Consider the following 20,647-nt stretch of genomic DNA (forward strand, 5'->3'; position numbering starts at 1 on the left):
ATTCATTTCCTACTGAACTGCTAGTCTGGTTGTCATGTGTTTTCCATTTTTTACTCATCCTTGTTAGTCTTATCATCCACAACTAAGCTTTCATTCCATGCTTAACATTCTGTAAGAAAGCTGAGCCCACTGTACACTCTGGAATCTTTTATGGTAGAATCCAATTCTGAGTGGTTACTTCCTTTATACTGACAGAGTGACTGTAAAGTTCACTCAATATTCAGGCTTAACCCCAGTATTCATGGTCAAAGTTCACTCCACCATTTACTGTATAATCCTTTAAAGAATCCTGTTGCATCTAGTGCTATAAGCACCACTATCCCAAACACTCTGAAGTAACATATTACACAGATTTCAGGAGTACATTCAGAATGTTTCCTGACTCTAACCCTTCACCTGCATTCATTCTTTAGTATTGACTGAAATATATCTTAAAATTGCTAACACTGGTCACTAATTTGGTTGTTTACAATATGGAAAAGGACAGTGTCAGCAAAAACAACAGGAATATGAACAGAATGTCTTTTTACTTCTTATTTTTCTATGGTTTTATCTCCTGATTATTTTATTTTCCTGAGAGTAGACCCTATTTTACATGCTACCAATTTTTAGTGATCTGATGCAAAAAGCATCGACAATTAAACCATCAACTTTACTCTGGGTTCTACAAAATGTTAACTGATTCAGCTTACCCATGCTGATATCCTATTCAAATTTTTTTTATCCAAAACATTTTTTCATTCAGATTAGTAAAGATGAAGCTTTCTAATCTGAGATGGATGTCACTACTCCATCTAAAAGAAATGTAATGTTCCAACATTTTTTATAGACCCTATTTGGGGGGAGGTAAAAGTCCTAGCACAAAAACGTGTTCCAGTTAGTAAGACTGGATCTTTCTAAAAGTACAAATTATGTACCTTCTTGGTCCTGCCCATTTCAACAGAGGTCAATAAATCATCTGCTTCTTCCTTATTTCTTATTTCTCAAGCCTCAAAAATGCCCATTTTAGCTTAATGATAAAATGATCATCTATAAGTATGATTCAATTTTTTATCATTTAAAATCTATAGATTTTTAATTGTATGCTTCTATGTTTGTGACCTCATTTGATCCTTACTATATTATAAGGTTAAAACAACACAGGTATCATACTCTTTTGTTTGCTATTTGGAAATGAAAAATTAAGAGGTCATATGCAAGATCACAAGAAAAACATTTTTTATGGCTTCAAGTTAAAAATTATTTCCTTTCATAAAACACATTACTGCCAGCTAAAATTATAATCACAGACTGATGTACATTGGTGAGTATATTGGCAGTCCACATCAAACTAAAGCTTACTGCTTTCTGGCCTTTGGAGTTTACTTCCAAAAATAGTCCTTGCAGAAGCCACAGGAACAAGCAACTTTGCTTCCTTTATCAATTAGTGGTAAACACTGAACTGTGCCTACCATATTGCAGAGACTCAAAAGTCTTTGAACATTTTTTATGACCAAGGTATTCTGATTCTACTCAACTTAACTATGCTTTCCCATTTATTTTTAAAAGGTTATCCTGAAACAATTTTTCTGTGGGTAGGAAAGTAACATTGGTACCCAGGTTATATTAGATGAGACCTAACCACAAGTTCTATCACAGGAAGGTAACATTGTTATGCAGTTATTCCCTGAATCAACCCTACTACATTAGAAACTTGACTATAAGATCAAAAATCACCTCTGAAAATTCAGCATCTTCTAAATATCTAATCCAAATGTACACATACATAAGTCATTGTGTTACATAGTTTAATCCCTATGGTCTCAACAAAATGTCCACAGTAGTGTCAAATTTAGGAGTATATTAGTCTAATATTCCAAACTCATCAATAAGAGAAGTTAAAGAGCTTCCCTTTATTCAACTTACTTTTATATATTTTATACTCTCTTTAAAATAATAACATCATCTGGAATATTACTTTCCCATATAAAGTCTTTAAAGTAAAGTCAGAGAAATAATTCAACAAGCTTGAGAATAAGCTTTGCAAACAGGGAGTCTAGGCTTGATTCCAGACACCACATATTCCCTTGATTCTCTCACTAATAACTATACACCAATCTAAAATAGCTCCTGAGTACTAGTGATATAGCCCCAACCTAATAATTATCATCATCATCATCATCATCATCATCATCATCATCAGAATTATCTAGTTCACACTCTGAACCTACAGAATTACAGAATGGAACTGAAGAGAAAAAAACTTTCTCTACTGCTAATGGATATTGCTATGTCTATTGTTTCTTCCTACTGTACTACTTGATAGTAAGGATGACTTTACTAAATGAATAACTCAAATGAGTATGTACACATTGAGTAAATCACAATAAGTGATCACAATAGGTGATCCCAGACAAGTGTTCAGGTCTGTATTTGTAAAGCATTTTTGAAGCAAGTATCTTGGAGATCTTTCTAATGTCACATACTCCTCTGCATGATGAGTGGATACATGATAAGATACATGATGATACATGAGATACATGATGAGAATGTCAAATAAAGTTTTCTTCGCATCTTATCACACAATTGCTGACAGGAAGAGGTATCTTTGCAAAGTTTTAAATGGGGTCACTATTGAATGCAATACCTTTATCAACTTGAGTAGTAAAATGTGACAGTTTTAAAGATTTTAGGTATTTCAAAATACTGATTTAAGATATCCTGTGCCTTATTCAATAAGCAAAATAAAAGAAATTCATCAGGTTGCAAAGATACCACCTGATAACTTAAAATACACAAGATGGACAGTAAGGAGAATAACAATTCACAAATGCCTTTTTATGATGCAGGATGAAATCTACCATTTTTTTATTATCTCAAGTCACAATCTTGTGACATAATTTATCTCAACCCACCATTTAAAGTGTAATACTTTGACTTGTCTTCAAGAGGCTACAACTTAAAAAATCTTTGATGAGGATACAAAATTTAGGAAGTATTAGAATTCAATTCTTATATTCTCAAAATAAATGCCATGAAAATATCTTAATTTTATCTTCACTTTAAAAATAATCTTTTTAAGCAGTAGAATAGATTTGTTTATCAAAACACGGTGTTCAAAATTAGTCTGCCAGTTAGTTTTCAAGTGACAATGACTTACTTAGAGCTTTATATTGGTACAAATAGCTAAATTAAATGTTACAAAGAATAATTTAAAGCACTGCTTTAAAGTAAGCTATTTTTTTATTCAGAGAAGGTGAGTTTTGAAGAGTAACCAAATTTCCAGTGCATTAAATATTTAAATTTAAGTCACATTTCCATATTTGAGAAGTGTCTCTAAATATGTTTTAATAGATATAACTGTGGCAGAGTGCAGTGCTTTTAAAAATCCAAAAGTGAAATCATACTATTATTTAGTGCTTATATTTTTTCAGAATAATTTCTCAAATGTGTTCCCTTATGTTTCTAGAAAATAGTACTTACCTGACATATTACAACATATTTTCTTGAAAATATTTCAGTATTTCCTTCTCATTTGAGGATATTTCTAGCTATTTAGCAATTACCATCATATGTAAACACATATTTATTTTACATACAATTTTAAATATATATACCAGAAATTATGCCAAATTACATTTTGTATCTATTTGGGTATAATTCTGGTATTTGACATGACCCCCCCAAAGAATTAGAATTCAATAAACCACAGTTAAATATTTTTGCAAGCTATCTTATAGACAGATTTTCTCTTCATTGAATATTACACAAATATAGTTCTCATGCAAAATAATTATATCCCTTGGTTCTTCATTAAACCGAATAAAAATAGACATAAAATTACAAAAAGTCAGATCTGTAAGCTTGCAAGTATATGTTATGATGGCTTGAGCATTTCATTAGAGTCAAAGGGATTTTGTCACAGTAATTACCGGCAACTAGCAAGAACAAGTTAGATGCACACATACACACACATGTGCCAAACCAAGAGGTACAAACACACCGGATCATGCAGAATTACAAGGCCCCGTTTTGGATATTTGATCCATAGTACACAAAAGCAGGATTAGATTTGGCCAAAAAGATCAGAGCGCTTTCTTTAGATGGATGTCTTTTGTGCTTTTCTTGTGGTGGTTGCTGTAGGCCTGCAACATGCAATAGGTTACTTTGCTGTAGGTGACACCTGGAAGTAAACCAGTGCAGAGTGCAGTTCTAAACGAGCTGTGCAAAGTGGGAAGAAACGAAGAAGCAGATAAGAGCATGAGCGGGAGAGGAAGGAATGGGAGAGAAGGGAAGGGGAAGAAAAGAGACTCTCTTGTGAGATTCAAGAGCACAATTTCCTTAAATACATTTTGGCCTTCATTTTCCTTTTGAACACCTTGCTGTGGGGTGTGTGTGCCCCCTTCAGAGTACTGCGCAACCTGCGCAAAAGATCACTTAGCACTAGTTTCCACCTTGGAGCAGATCTTCCTACCTTTCCAGTCTTAATTCTGTGACAAATGGCTGCAAATCGATGGTTGAGCTCTGTGATTTTGGGCTCTACTACTTTCCTGCAGTGGTCACCGCGGTTGGCCATCAGGGTGGTTGCTTGGTCACGCGTGGAGTCCACTACTGGGCGCACGTCATTCATTTCAGCCTTTAAGCGCTATATTCCATAAGCAAGAGACAAGGATTGAAATTAGTGACTGAAGGAAGTTTAGAACCCGAGAAAGCAAAAAGAGCAAGAGACAAAGGGGTAGGGGGACAGGAAAGGTAGGGATGCTTAAGTGCATGCACCGGAATATGAAGTAAAAAAAGGCAGTTTACATAAAATAGTCCACTGCCTTGGTTTAAGAATTACTAATATCTATTTGATATAATTAGTCTAAGGATGAGTGATGATTTTCTGATACCCTATAGCACTTGCAACCATCAATAAAAACAGCTACATTTAGTCTCATTTTACTTTTACTGAATATCCAAAGGATGTGACACCTTCCATCGATTGGGTCAAAAAAACTGCTAAAGAACAATAACACTAATTTTGTCATGATCAGTCTGAGGTTTTTGTTGCTTACCCTATTGAATGGCACAGAAATAATTAATATTCTAAGAGAAATAAATTATATGTCAGAGAAGGAAGGATTGAGAAAGGCTCAAACTTCTTCAGGAGTTTAGAAAGACTAATAGTGAAATAACTCAATTCCTTTTGATTACTAGAACAGCAACATAAGATGCAATTCCCAAGTCAGAGAAATAAGCAGGTAAGGCAATTGCATTGCATTGCATGTAGCCTTCCTGAGTTCTAGCCTTTGCACACCATGTGGTCCTCTGAGTGATCTCTGAGCATATCCCTGATGGGTTTAACTCCAAAAAATGACATTGTCTGACTTCATATCAAGAGAGAACTAAGGGCAAGCTAATGAAGATACACTAGGATAATAATTTTGGACATAGTAAAACTACTTTTAGAGACATTCAATTATAAGAAATGGGGATCGTTAGGAAAAAGTTAATTTAATAGGCAGAGACTACTAGTATTTTGATATTCATTAAATATATCTACTACACCAAATAAAACTAGTGAAAATTTTAGTAAATTTAAAAGGGAACCACTTACACATATGACACTTATATAGTTCATGTTTTCTTATTAAATTGAGAAAGTTGTCATAAAACAGAGACACTATGATATGATTGAACACATGTTCTAGAACACCCATCACAGTGCTTTTGAGAAAACATTTACTTTGAAAGGAAGTGTAAATTCCCTTTGGAAATAGAAGTTATAATGTCCTAACATGTGTGCTCAGTAAAAGATGACAAAAAACCTTTTTATTTATACTTAAAAATTAAAAATTTAATTTTAGTAAGCTAAATATTCTGACTATGATTTAGATACGACAGAGGAAAAAGATAAAAATCATTGGATTACAGATTTTTTCCAATGGGTTTTGAAGGACATAGGGAACTAATCCGTGTATAAGACACAAAAAATGTAATACTACTATTAAAATGGGAAGGTATTTAAAATATAATGTCCAAATGTGTATTGAAATACTTTTCTCTTGAGCTTAAGTTTCAAGTATATAGCTACTATGAAAAATATGCTAGTTATAGAAATGAAAATCATTAACTTTAATTTGAATGAAAGAATCATAGGTGGAGGAGGAAAGGCATGGAAGAATATAGAACAATTTTTTCACTTTTATTTGGAAGCTCTTGCTATTTTTAAGATCAAGAAGACTGACATAACTCATTTGAAAATAACTTTCCATAATATGTTATTTGCTACCTTAAGCACGTCTTCTCCTTGCTGAGGTTTCTTTTTCTCAGATTCATCCAAAAGTTTCTCAGCCCGAATGATCCAGTTTGAAATGTGATCCACATTCTGGTCAAAGTTTTCCATGTGTTTCTTGTATTCCTTAATTTTATAGATACATCATGACATTACTGTTAGAAAATATCCTTTTCATAAAGGGTTGCAGTACTAATAAATCTATAACTGTACTACTTTTACATATAAGCTTTACTAAAATACACTATTCATTTCTTTTTTTCAATATATTTATTACATTTATCATTTTGTGATTTTGATATATATGTGACAAATATTTTCTGCTTTGTTTTTTTCATTTTCTTTTTTTATTTTATTTAAACACCTTGATTACATACATGATAGTGTTTGGGTTTCAGTCATTAGTAGGAGAATTTAAGAGATCAAGTCAACATGAAAAAGAACCATAATTTCTGTATTTCTCAAAAGCATAATTGATACTTATATAATATGGCGATATTCATAGGACATATATCAGGGCCAATGAAAACAAAATAAATATAGCAATAAACTCTCCCTCCCTCTCTCTTTTTTTTTTTTTTGGCCACAACCAGTGATGCTCAGATGTTACTCCTGGCTATGTTCTCAGAAATGAATCCTGGCTTGGGGGACCATCTGGGACACCCGAAATCAAACCGAGGTCTGTCCTGGATCAGCCCTGTGCAAGGCAAATGTCCTACCGCTGTGCCATCACTCTGGCCCTTCAAAAAAGACTCTTAAAATTAATTCATAAATTGAAATATTATCAAAGATGGGCCGGAGCAGTGGCACAAGCGGTAGGGCATTTGCCTTGCATGTGCTAACCTAGGACGGACTGTGGTTTGATCTCTCAGCATCCCATATGGTCCCCCAAGCCAGAGTGATTTCTGAACACATAGCCAGGATTAACCCCAGAAGTATCACCGGGTGTGGCCCAACAACAAAAACAACAAAAATACCTTCAATGGTACTCTGTTAGTGGAAAAAATACAACAATCTCGTTAAGAAGTTCAACTTAGCTGAGGTTAAAAGGAAAAGAAAATCATTTACATAGATTTTTGGTGCAGGTCCTGTTAAGAATTGGCACTGGCATGGAAAATATATTAAAGGAGACAATCTTGCATAACATTATGAATCAGCATACATGTGGATATTAGGTAGTTGCAAACATAAACAATTATTTAATATTTAGTTGTGACTAAATGTTAGAAGAGATGAATTATTCAACGAGTTCCCTTACCAACAAAAGATTTAACCACTCTTCTGCTCTGGAAGTAACAGCTATCCAGTTACTATTCAGAAGACTCAGTTTATCTTCCACCAACGTATCCTTATTGCCCAAAACTGTCTTCAAGGCCTCTCCCACTTCTGTGACACTCTTCAGATGAACCTTCTGTTTCTCAATTTCTTTCTGAGTTGCCTGTAAAAATAATAACATTAATCTTCAATCTGTCCTAATATTTAGTGCCTTCAACATAGCAGTGAGTTCTGTTAGGATTGTGTATGCATATATATGCATATAGTTTGATTGTGGTGCAAGGAATCAAACCCAAGCTTTCCCTTGTCAAGTAAGTTTACTACCTGCAACTGAGTTATGTTATCAACTCAACTATCTCGTTGAATGATTAAAATCATACCAAGGGTATTGTAGTTTCCTTATAGAGTCTACAAGAAAATATTCCCGAGGCTCAACATAGTCTAATATACGTATTTACAAATGTGCACATTTAACAAATCAACATCTTTTGAAATATATGCATATTCACTCAATTTCTAAGTGTATCAGCAAAACAAAAATTTTAAAAGCTGATTTCCAATCATTTAGGAATTTCTATACTGAAACATTTCTACAGAAGTTTACAGTTCCTTGGTATCATAAGCCTATTTGGTACCTGATGAAAATTGAGACCACTTTATCATGACATTTTTAGAAGTATAAAATTAAATCCATTGAATTTAAAGTGAAACAAAATGCTGATCTTACTGGAATTTTTACTCTAGTAAGATTTTATAAGTACTCAACTCAATGAGAAGTTGAACAAAAATTGAGTTTAGACTGTTTACTATTACTTCTCACTATTAGTAATTATAAGAATGTCCTCCCTACATCTATCTATAATGTCTCTATCTATGCAAAGCTGCTGGACATTCAAGTAAAGTTCCCAAATGTTCACTCAAGCAGATGCTCACTTCAGAACTAGACTGTAGGTTAAGGCACTTGCTTTGCACACAGCCAACATCTATTCAATCACCAAGACCCCTGAGCATCACAGGAGTCATCTCTGAGCATACTGGGCACAGAGTCAGGAGCAAGTACTGAGTTCTTCTTACTGTTTGCCCTCTTAGCCTAATAAAAGAGGTTTAACTAAGAATTACAGAAGCAATAATAGACAAGGCAATGACACTCAGAAATAGATCTGATTCACTATAGAGAACAGAACATTTAGGACAGAGAGGTATACCAGATGCAAAGAGACAAATGAATCCAACCTAGAGAATAATCTAAGAAGACTGGAAAAGAGAAGAAAAGAGGAACATGGGAAGGGTGAGGAGAGGAAGAGATCATCTCTGAGAATTCAGCTGAATTCTCATTTCTTGCTATTAAATGTTATCAATATGGCTTTTGTAATTTTATGCTGTTCCTAAATATTATCTCTAGTGATCTTTTTTCATATGATCTGGGACTGATTCAATTCAAGATTAATGTCAAATGAACTTTACCAGCCAGTTTGCAGAGGGCTATGGGTAATGTGAGTGCATTTGCTGAACTTGACAAAACACAGATGGGATTCCTTTGTATACTGAGAAACAGCATTAAAATACTTTGAAAGGTGGTATTAGTGAGGCAGTATGATACGTGAATTTTATGTAGTCAAGGAAAATTATGAAATATCATTCATCTATGTGGGGACATCCATTCTGAGGTTTCTCTTGTGAGTCAATATGGGATGACCAATTCTTCCTCTTGTCTATACTATAGGTTTTTTTACAACACTATATAGCAACTACAGCAGATTCTATGGCAACAGGGGCAGAAAAATAGACAAAGAGGGTTATGTACATATCAAATTCTATTTGAGTTATACCTTTGCCCAAAATAGGGAAATAAATTCAAACAAGCATTCCCTACAACACCTATTCCAGTATATCACTTGTCACTCAAGTTAATTCATTGCCAAAGTATGCACTCATAACAGTGAACCCAATTGATGCCTGGATCACTGTAATTCTCTCCTAAAATGTTGTCAAAAGCTGATACTGTGTTTCAGCTTTGGTAGAAAAAGTTGTTTACAAGAACATTTGTCCCATCATGTCAGGCAATGCAAACAATAACTATGTTTCCAGACATTAAGAGATATAAAAACTTAGGAAATAATTCAGGGATCAAAAACAACTATTATACATTAAATGTCTGCCCAAAGTCTCTAGCCTATTTTAATAGAGTATTCTTAATGTCCAAATGTTTCTTTCGGGTAATGAAAACAATAAAATATGAATGTAGACAAACATATGATATCACATTAGGTGCCACAACATTATAGCATAAAACTCAAAGATGTAAAAGCTATCAAATGAAGAAAATAAGCAATGAATATCATAGTGCTACATATCTACTTATTGTTCAAATTATTATGAGCAAGAAAATGTACATTCTTAGCATAAAAAGACCTAAAATTTAATTTTTATATATGGTATTTAAGAATATAATGGCATTTCTGATTTAGTTTGCATTTTATTTTTGTTAAGGACACTTCAAGCTTATTTAACAATTTCCTATTCCTACAAAATAATTTTTAAATATAATTTTTATTTTGAACATAGTGGCTTACATATTGTTGACAATAATATTTTAGGTACATATTTACATAAAATCAGGGGGATTCCCATCACCGATTTGTCCTCCCTATACCTCCGTTTTCATCCTACCTCCCAAATCCTCCTCCCTCACCCCCGGGGCTGCTAGAAAATGTGGTCCCCTCTGTACCTAGTTTACTACTTAGTAGACTTGCACCTGTTTGGTCTTGGTGCCTCCCTTATTTCCCCCTCTAACTGGGAGGCAGGACTAGATAGTTCAAGTTATGTGGTTTTGTTTGAAAAAGAGAAAAGTAATAAACTGGGGTAAAAGTCTAATATGCCGAAAATAGGCGGGATCCTTCTAGAGGCTCTTATCATCAGTTTGAGAGACAAAGGAGAAAAATAAGGTGTAATACCCCAACAGTCCAAAAAGAAATGTCAAATATCCAGTGAGCACTCCAACAATAACAACGATAAGCATCACAAAAATAGCCATGGTCTTGAGATAAAAAAAAACATGGAAGGGCACATAAAGAAAGAAAAGAAGGAAAAAACATAAATGTAAATGGTCCTACAAAATAAATTTTAAAGATATGATTCACCAAGCAAGCAATAGGTCAGTCCTGTTTACTGAAAACCATACTAATATTTCTTTTTTTTTTCGGGCCACACCCGTTTGATGCTCAGGGGTTACTCCTGCCTAAGCGCTCAGAAATTGCCCCTGGCTTGAGGGGATGCTGGGGGATCAAACCATGGTCCTGATCCTTGGCTAGCGCTTGCAAGGTAGACACATTACCTCTAGCGCCACCTTGCCGGCCCCACCATACTGATATTTCAATTATTATAAGATATGCCAACATCAGATGGCTTATATGCATCTTGTTTTATGCCACTCGCTGCCAGAGAGAACAAAGGAAGAAGTCTTTGTTCTAATTTTACGTAAAGTGTAGGTCTGTGAAAAGCTGAGACATAGTAAAAATGTTTGATAGACTATTATCAAAAATGTAATTTTGTGAGAAAAATGAATCTGGACTGGGGTAAACATAAAAAACTCAGGAGAGAGTGACATGTGAAAATATAATTTATTAAGGATTGGGTGGTTTGCATCAACTATTACAAAGTACAAAATGATTAAAATATATAGTTAGAATCCTAATGATAACAAAATGGGAATACTGGGTATTTAGTGGACACTAAAAGCACATATTTTACAACTTCAAAGAATTAAATTCTTTAGAATATAAGAACATTGATGTTTGTTGATTATTCTAAGAACCATACTACTGAACTGAGATAGATATTGCTTGGCCCTTTCTCTGAATCCATATTTATTCTCTCCTAGGAAATTAAGCTTGTTTACAGGTTGAAGAAAAGAAAGGACTAAATACAATGGCACACCCTCCTCTTAAAGAACATTATTTCAAGGCCATTCATTCATTCATTGATAGTAGAACAGGTAGAGTATTTGCCTTGCACATGACTAATCAGAGTTCAATTCCAAGCATCAGAAATGACCTTCAATTTCACTTTAGAGTAATCCCTGATCACTGCTGGTTGTGGTCCCAAAACAAAACAAACAAAATCATTTATCCATGTTCCCAAAACAAATGGCAATATCCATGGCTTGGAGACTTCTGGAAAATACTTATCAATTGGTAGATTGATGAAAACTTACAAGTTTGAAATAAACGAACAAGTGAACATAATGATGTTTTTACATTTTTATTTTAGGTGATATTGTTTCAATAGTCTTATCTTTTAGGCAAAGCTCCTCAGCTGTGTTTAGGGGTTCATGAGATCAACAAATAAGCACTGGAAGTCCTTAACAACCTCCATCACTGTCCTTAGGTCATGACTAGATCACCATTTCCTCTGCCCCATTTTACTAAAATTTAACTCGGCCATTTTAGTATTTCCATACAGCAGCATAAAAACTACTAGGGTTTCTTTGCAAACAGAAAGAGGAGCATTTTTATGCATCCACCAGTTAATTTTAACCTATGACAAGCTTATGAATCCAATTTTAAGAGATTCAATAGCAGCTTAAGGCAAACTCTGTACTTGTCTCTTAGAGTTCTTAGAACATGGGAAAATGGTAAATTCAATTTTCAAATAAATTACAAAAAATAAGGGTTTTTCTTACATTCTACACATTTAATTTTCACACCTGGTCATTCTAAAATGGTCAAAATATTAAACACTAACATTCATGATTTTAAGTAAATATGCTATCTACTTCTTTCTAGCCTAACAACTTATACTTTCTATGTCAATTCTCTTAAAATAAAATGGATTCCATAAAATAATTTCTCCAAATTGAGATACCAGTGTGTTCACGTGAAAGATGAGAGTAACTCTTCAGATTAACTCCTATTATCTGTAAAATAACCCTGGAGTCTAATTTTACCTTATTATAAATGGAAGCGTGCAATACCCCCATGGTGCTCAGGAACTGCAGAAAATTGTGAGCTATACTCAGACCAGTGGTACAGACCATAGAATACAGAGAAGAACTTGACAACTTGTGCTGCTTGGGCAATCTCCAAAAACAAGCAGTATTCCTAGGTCATACATTGACTGGGACTTAACCTAGGGGGTTGAACATGCCAAACCTGTTTACTGAATGCCACTCTGCCTTCTCTACTCAGAAACTGATTCTACTTTGAAATAGGTTTAGAGTTTAACTGACCTCACTCCTAGAATAGCAGAATGATAGCACCTGCCTATCTGGTCTTCGTTGCTCATCCCAGTGCATGAACATTTTCAATAAGTTCATTGAAATATAAGATGGGTCACCGGGTGTGGCCAAAATATAAAAAAATATGGGGCTGGAGCGATAGCACAGCAAGTAGTGTTTAGTTTACACATGGCTGACCTGTGTTTGATACACAGCACCCCATATGGTCTCCCAAGCACACCAGAATGACTCCTGAAAGCAGAACCAGGAGTAACCACTGAGTACTGCCAAGTGTAAGAAAAAAAATCAAAAAACAACGTTAAATGGTAAACGTGTTGCATTAATTCTCTGGTCTGATAGCAAACATGATTTCAGACATAAACCCACTGGAAAACAGTCCATTGTAGGCTTGAAGTTTTTGTCCCTCAATTTCACATTTAAAAAGTATAACCCCTATGCAACTGTTTCCAGGGACTTCCAAAGCAATTCATTTCTTTTTTGAGGTATAGTGGGGGACACACCTTTTGGTGCACAAAGCTTACTCCTAACTTTGCTCTTAGCTATCACTCTTGGCAGGAATCCAAGAATCATGTAGGTGTCCAGGAATCAAACCCAGATAAGCCACATAAAACACAATTACTCTAACCACTGTAATATTGCTCAAGCCATGGACTTTCATTCTTAAAATAATCTCTCAGGAGGGGAAAGGACATTCAATCCCAGGCACATCAGGCACACCTGATGTGTGTCAGGTGTTAGAGGTGTCAAAGGTCACCAGGTGTGATCACTGAGCAAAGAGCCAGGTGTAAGTCCTGAACATTTCAGGGTGTGCCCACAAAAAGAGATAACTCCACAAGCTAATTTCCTATTATTAAATAAATTATGATTTAATATTACTAAGTGATCAGGAAAGAACAAGATAGAGGTGAAAAAGGCCACATTTTGACAACTCATTTTATTGCATACCCTAATTTTCTCTGTGACCATCTTACAAAACCATAAGAGCGTGGGCAATCTGATTACTCATTTCCCAAACATTCTTTGCATAAAAGCATTGGAGATCACCCTGTAAACTCATATATGGACATCTGAAATCTGGTTGGTTGCACCAAATCACCCCACACACTCATTTCCATATGCAACCCTTTGTATCTTATGGCCCTTGTGGTTGCAAAATGATATTGCACCAGATATAGTAATCTGCTCTGAGTTCTTGAGAATTGCATGGAAGATATTCATCAAATCTCTTCATTGTTATAGCTAATTAATTTAACAACTTTTTTATTTACCAACTTAAGCTGTCATATTTCTTTTAGCTGAAATGACCACAGAAATAGGGGACTCTATTCTGAATAAGATTTCTTGTACACAAACACACACACAGAACCTCATGCACAATAACTTTGATTTATATACAATCTAAAGATGGCATCAATTATTTGTTTCTGCTATCTGATTGCTAAAACAGTATGGAGTCCTCATATTGGGAAAATCTGCTTGTGAATTAAATGAGGGTGTGAGATGGAATCACCAATCAAATTGCATTTTCTCTAAGGTTATCTTGTAAATACGTATGCAAGTGAGATTGAGAGGAGGACAATTCAGGTCATACATATCCTACTATGGATTTCTGAAACCATTTTATAGTCCCTTATGCAAATTATGACCAGAGGGTGACCAATAGTATCCCTCGTGCAAATTAGGATAAGATGATGTTCCATAAGATGCTTGGTCCATCTCTATTCAATTTTTCTCTAAAACCGTTATCGCTACTACTCCTTTTACTTCCATTCCTAAGTGCAGTGCATTCCTTAATTTCTATCTTAGACCTACTTTTAAAATATATACCACACTATTTTCATACACCCTCCTGTCTTTACTACGATGCTACTGAGTTCCTATTCCTTCGACTCTTGTTCTCTTGTGCGAGAGACTTTCTAATAAGGGTAAACATAGGATAAATGGTTTCCCTCCATCTATAAAGTCTGGTCACCAGGAATGGGGGAAAGCTTTTTCATCTTTAGCTATAAAATATGACTACAGGAAGAAAATAATCACATCACTTCAATTCTAAGTAGTACACTAGTCACCTATTAAGGTTTGTGAAATAGAGATGAAACTTAACAATTATGTTTACCTTTTAGTTGATGGGGTTTTTACTTGACCCAAAAGAGTTTTAATTAAATGAATCATGCAATCTATTATACCGTAAGCATAAAAATGTGAGAATAATTTTTCAGATTCTTTCATTACTCTGTCATGACTATAGATTTAGAACATATTTTATTATTAAATTACTTTGATGGAATAACAAAATGATAAATTTAAAAATAACCTAAAACCTTAAATAGTGGATTTTATAGCATTGTATTGACTTTTTTTTTATTAATAATGTATTGTCTATTAAAGAAAAATTTCATGAAGGCAGAATGTGCAGAACAGAAATTATAGCTATAACTATAATGACAGTGAATAGTGACTCCAATGGCATTTAACAGATGTTCTATTTTTCAAGTAACAGCTGCTTGATGCATTCATTGTACCAAGTTAATGATCTGCTAGTGTTATTTCACTTCACAGATAAATTACTGTGCTCTCTTTTTAAAAAGATATGTAATTTTTCATGGGAATGATAGTGTAACAGACTTTAGAAATAAGTAATAGATCTCATGCTTTTATAGCTACGAGGACTGATGAGTTGAAGCAATTATCCAGATAATCTAGGACCAGAGGCCAGATCTTTTTAAATAGTGAAAGGTGTTTTAAAAAATACAGGGTATGGCTGAATGAACAGAATGGAGATTTCCAGAAGACACTACCTAACACTTCTTTAACACTTCTCTAACTTTGCTATTAGACACATTGGCCACATGCTCAGACCCATTAAATAAGAATCTCTGGGGATGGGCCCTAGGCAAGCTTTTTTAAGTTGCCCAGGTGATTTCAAAATGCAGTAAAAACTAAAAACCTTTGGCAACAGAATTACACATTCTGTCATGAAATTATATTGGCTGATAGTCATTAAATTTTCTAACAAAAGTGACAGAGGAGTAATTAAGGAAACTTATCAGTACTCTTACTAATTTTAAGCATTAGTAAGATGGATCCCTGAAATAAATATAAAACCATGAATTGTTATAGAAGTGTCTTATTCATACATCAATTATTTAACATTATAATATAGAATACCTTAAAATTGTATGTCATTCTCTGAGGCATTGATTTCTAACTCGACTATTTCCAAAATATATAAAAGTCAGTTTATGAAAAATATTTTAATGTGAACTATGAAAACTTCTGGTAGTTTTAAATGATTATACAACCAGGGGCCAGAAAGATAGTAAAACAGGTAGGGTGTTTGCCTGGAACATTGCTAACTTGAATTCAGTCCCCAGAAGCAAACTAAATATGGTCCCCAGAGTACTTATAAGAATGATACCTAAACACTGAGCCAGGAGTAAACCCCAAGCACCATTTGGTGTGGGCCAGGTATGGATCAGAAACCAAAAAAGTAATTCAGTAACTAAAAATAATTTTCAGGGATAAGCCCATGATAATTTTAAATTTTAGTTAGCACTATAGATATTAACAAGTTTTAAGAGATACAAATTAGTTCCTTTTTAAAGTAAACTAATTAAAATAAATATACTCAGTGAGCAAAGGATAAGATAGCAAAGATTAAAACTCTGAAGCTTAGATTTTCCAAACATCAATTGTCAGCAGATATAAAACTCCATTTAATCAATTAAATATTTACTTTCTTACTGTTGTATTCTGTACTCAATTTATATGGTAAAGCATTTTGGCCAGTAATGACATACTCAGAATTTATTTAGCTATGCCCAAGTGATGAGAGTAATTTTAAGACATTGCCAAATATGTAAAATCTAAAACCACATTTTAGTCAGTGGAAAAGAATGATAATCGGTGATAAATGTGCACCAGACTTTCATTTTATCATTTTAATATGACATTCCATTTTCTATTCTTTAAACATAGCCCAAGTGTATTTTATTCTTATAGAGAATGATGACAACATTATTGTAACTTTAGAGATAAAATTTCCTTAGAATTTTCATTAGAAAAAAAGACTGACAATAACATATATCTAGGGAGAAGAAAACTTTTAAGATCGGAGAAATTTTTCTTGCTATACTGGGTTGAAATCATGACGGGTATCTATACAGCCACTAAAAGACAACTCAAGATGACTAGAGACATTTAGAATGTCCAAGTGTGTCGACTCCCTTTACCATATCATCTCAGAACTTCTTTGCAGAGAGTACTCTACTGTTCAGAACACTTGTGGCAGTTTTCTCTGCTCCTAGATATTTCTGTGATACTTCATCTTAGCATGAAAAACTCCATTAAATGTATCTGTGACATGGTAAACTTGGTAAAGCTATGATGGTCTCTATAGTGACAAATGTCGCTGTTAGAATTTCCACTGTGGAACAGATGATACTGCTTAAAATGATCAGCTTTTATTAATTTGGTTCCTTTCTAATAACTTGAAATCTTAGTATTAATGTTGGCCCTCTTTTTAACCATCTTGAATGAGCCAGGTTGCATGAGTTCAGAAAAAAAAAAGACAGTGATTTCTTAGGCCTCTAGGCTTTAAGAAATTCAAATTACCTTTAACAATTTAACTATTCAGTCTACACTTAAACTTCTTTTCCTTTTGTTATTTTGATCTTTTCTTTGGCTTTAAATTTTGAATTAATTTTTAAACTCATGGTTTATTTTTGCTTTTCCTTTAATTGAAACCTGGAAATTTTGTAGTCTTTTGATAGACAATAATAGGCAAGTTTTCTGGCCTCTGACTGACTCTTAAAACTAATCTGTCAGTCTACCATCCTGACTATCTATGGAGTTCTAGTCTTACTCTTGTGGAATTACCATATATACTTGAGTATAAGCCAACCCAAGTATAAGTTAACCCCCCCCCCTAATTTTACCCAAAAAATGGGAAAACTTATTGACTCGAGTATAAGCCAAGGTAGAAAATGCTGCAGCAGACACTAATAAATTTCAAAAATAAAAAATATATACCCAAAACAATGACAATAATTGAGGAATCAGTAGATTAAATGTTTTTCAACGTTTATTGCTAAAGAAAAACTATAAACTTGCAAGAATAACTTTAAAACTTTTTTTTTCCTCTGGTTTTTGGACCACACCCGGTAACGCTCAGGGGTTGCTCCTGGCTATTCGCTCAGAAGTTGCTCCTGGCTTGGGGGACCATATGGGACGCCGGGGGATCGAACCGCGGTCCGTCCAAGGCTAGCGCAGGCAAGGCAGGCACCTTGCCTCTGGCACCACCGCCCGGCCCATAACTTTAAAACTTTAAATAAAGTGCAAAAACTGTAGCTTAACAGGTAATCAAGCTAAATCACAAAGGTTAAAATCCTTCAAAACTGGATTCCCCCTCTACTCATCTGTATGTCCAAACAGAGATTCAGCTGTATCTGATGTGAGAATATCAGCACAGACATTGTCATTATCACTGAGTTGCAGATACTATCATCACTGCTGTTGGTCTCATACAAGGCACAAAATATTGTGGATTAAATAATTCAGTGGCATCCAGTTCAGTTCAGCTGCCTACCTCTTCAGTTTTTCCATGACTTGTGGACTGAGCTGAAGCATCAGCCCCTTCAGCAGATGGCAGAAGACAACTAGAGACTAAGTGCATTTGATTCGGTGCTTGAGCACCAAATCAAATAACTGGTATGACCCGAATATAAGCTGAGTTTGGTTTTTTCGGGCACAAATTTTGTGCCGGAAAAATTTAGTTTATACTTTAGTATATAGGGTAACTAGAAAAACAAAGGGACCTAGAATTCCAAGATATTTTAAAAGTTCAAGTGGCAGACCCCAAATGCCAGGACTTCACCACTCTTCTTTCAACTGGTATGTGGGGGCCACTGAGTGGGGGAGCTAGGCCAAAGGCCCCCTGTACTGAACACCAGTACAGGGGACTGAAACCCAACCATGCCAGATCAGGCCTTCAGGACAAGGCCAGGCAGCTGGGTCTCTGGGAGGGTGGGGGAAGGAAATCATACCCTTCCATGGCCATAAACGGGGCTATGTGGTAGACGCCCTTGCAGTGGTGTCCTCATTTTCAAAAGCCCGCAGGCGCTAATGTGCCCACGCAACAACTATACTTTTTTTCCATTATTCAACAATGCTCTTAATTTTAGATTATTCCTAGGAAAGGAAATGAAATGCCCAAGATTCAGAGGATAACACTCCAATAGATCTCTAAAGTCACTCTATATGTGGGCGTGAGTTTCTATACAGTGGTCTTCTCTCTGATTGCCGAACCTAAACCATAAACAATCCATCTATATAGTGTATATAGTCCCTCTTATATATTACCCCTCCCCTCACTCCAGAATCCCTTCTACCCCCTAACCCTCCAATCCTGATCCATTATCCCTCCTTATTTAACCCTCTTTTTCTTCATTTATTAACTCATTAGGCACCAAGGCCATCTTCCTGCCCCAACAAACTACCACCCACCTTCTTAATGAAAAGATACCCTCTCAGTCCCCCATCTCGTGTCCAGGCAAGAAACTACAAACAGCATGCCTGCTGACTCATGCTATGTGGCCCCTCTCATCCCCTCAAATCGTGGACTATTGCATGGTACTGTATTAAGCTTCAGAAAGACCCCCAACTCAAGGACAATACATGATACCATAATGCTGCAAAACATGTCTCAAACTCAAGATCAAGGTGTGTGATAAAAATGTGCCTTGGATTTTACCCCCACAAAAATATCTCAAAAGACCTAATTGGGAAGCTTATATTGCCTTTTATGTTGAATATCTTTATAATAATGCATCTTAGGATGTTTATTCCTAAGTATAAAGGTAGCCTCTTCCATCACTTGTTTTCTTTAATTACCTTTTTAACTCAATTTTATTCATTTGTTCTATTTTATATATATACACACACATATTTTCTTTATCCTCATCAGTTTTGGTGCTGCTTGGTATGAAAACCAAGAAAAAATCTTGCCTGGGATAAAAGCTCAGGTCAAAACCAGAACACAGAGACTATGTACTTTGTCATTCTTACCCAGAATAACACCAGCAATACAATACGACACCATTTGCTTTTGTATAGACACAGTAAGAAAGGGGAAACCATATAACCAGAACCAAGATCTTCTAGAAATAAGAAGTCATATGTTTTGTAACACAGGGGAACCTCCCACCCTGAACATGTGTCATGTGGATACAACTCAGTCTCCATGAAATTGGACAGAGTAAGTCCAACCCCAAACCCCAGATCCCAGATGTAGAACTGATATAGCTCCCTGCAACACCAGGAACCAAACTCCGCAGGGAAATTTCTAATACCACTCTGTCACCAACTTGTGCCAGTTCTGATATGACATCCTGACATCGTGGAAAGGACAAGTTGATCTAAGACCAGGTTGTCCTATCACATCACCTAACGGTAAGAGGAAATCAGAAGATGTATCATCCTTTGATCTGTGCAAAAACCAAGAACACTAACTACAGAAAACTGACTTTGACAACCATGACTGGGCAGAAATTACCTTGGGACCAATAAGAAAAACCCTACCCTAGGCTTTAGCCTAGGACTTGTGCAAAATCAAGATCTCTAATTACAGAAGCTCAACTTTGACAACAGAGACTGAACAGAACTTTTGGAACCATAATGAAGACTCTATCGTAGGCTTCGACCTAGGATCTGAGCAAAAACAAACACTTATTACAGAAGACTGACCACAACAACAATGATGGAACAGAACTTCTAGAACTACAAAGACTCTATCCTAGACCTTGTCCTATGGCCTGCTCAAATACCAATATTTCTAGTTACAGTGCCCTGTTTTTTATCATTCACAACTGAAAGGAAAGTTT

At 35.1% G+C, this 20,647-nt stretch overlaps 1 protein-coding gene across 1 annotated transcript in view; it reads right to left on the reverse strand.

Annotated features, from left to right (window-relative positions):
* The window catches only part of DMD (dystrophin), a 2,686,579-nt gene that overhangs the window by 1,590,091 nt on the left and 1,075,841 nt on the right, over positions 1-20,647 (reverse strand). Inside the window, exons 35-37 of the mRNA XM_049766737.1 lie at positions 7,515-7,694; positions 6,254-6,382; positions 4,454-4,624 (exon numbers count right to left, since the gene is read on the reverse strand). Coding sequence (XP_049622694.1) covers positions 4,454-4,624; positions 6,254-6,382; positions 7,515-7,694 — 480 coding nt within the window. The remainder of the gene's footprint in view (positions 1-4,453; positions 4,625-6,253; positions 6,383-7,514; positions 7,695-20,647) is intronic.

The sequence above is a fragment of the Suncus etruscus genome, chromosome X (assembly GCF_024139225.1).
Source record: "Suncus etruscus isolate mSunEtr1 chromosome X, mSunEtr1.pri.cur, whole genome shotgun sequence".
Taxonomy (NCBI): Eukaryota; Metazoa; Chordata; class Mammalia; order Eulipotyphla; family Soricidae; genus Suncus; species Suncus etruscus.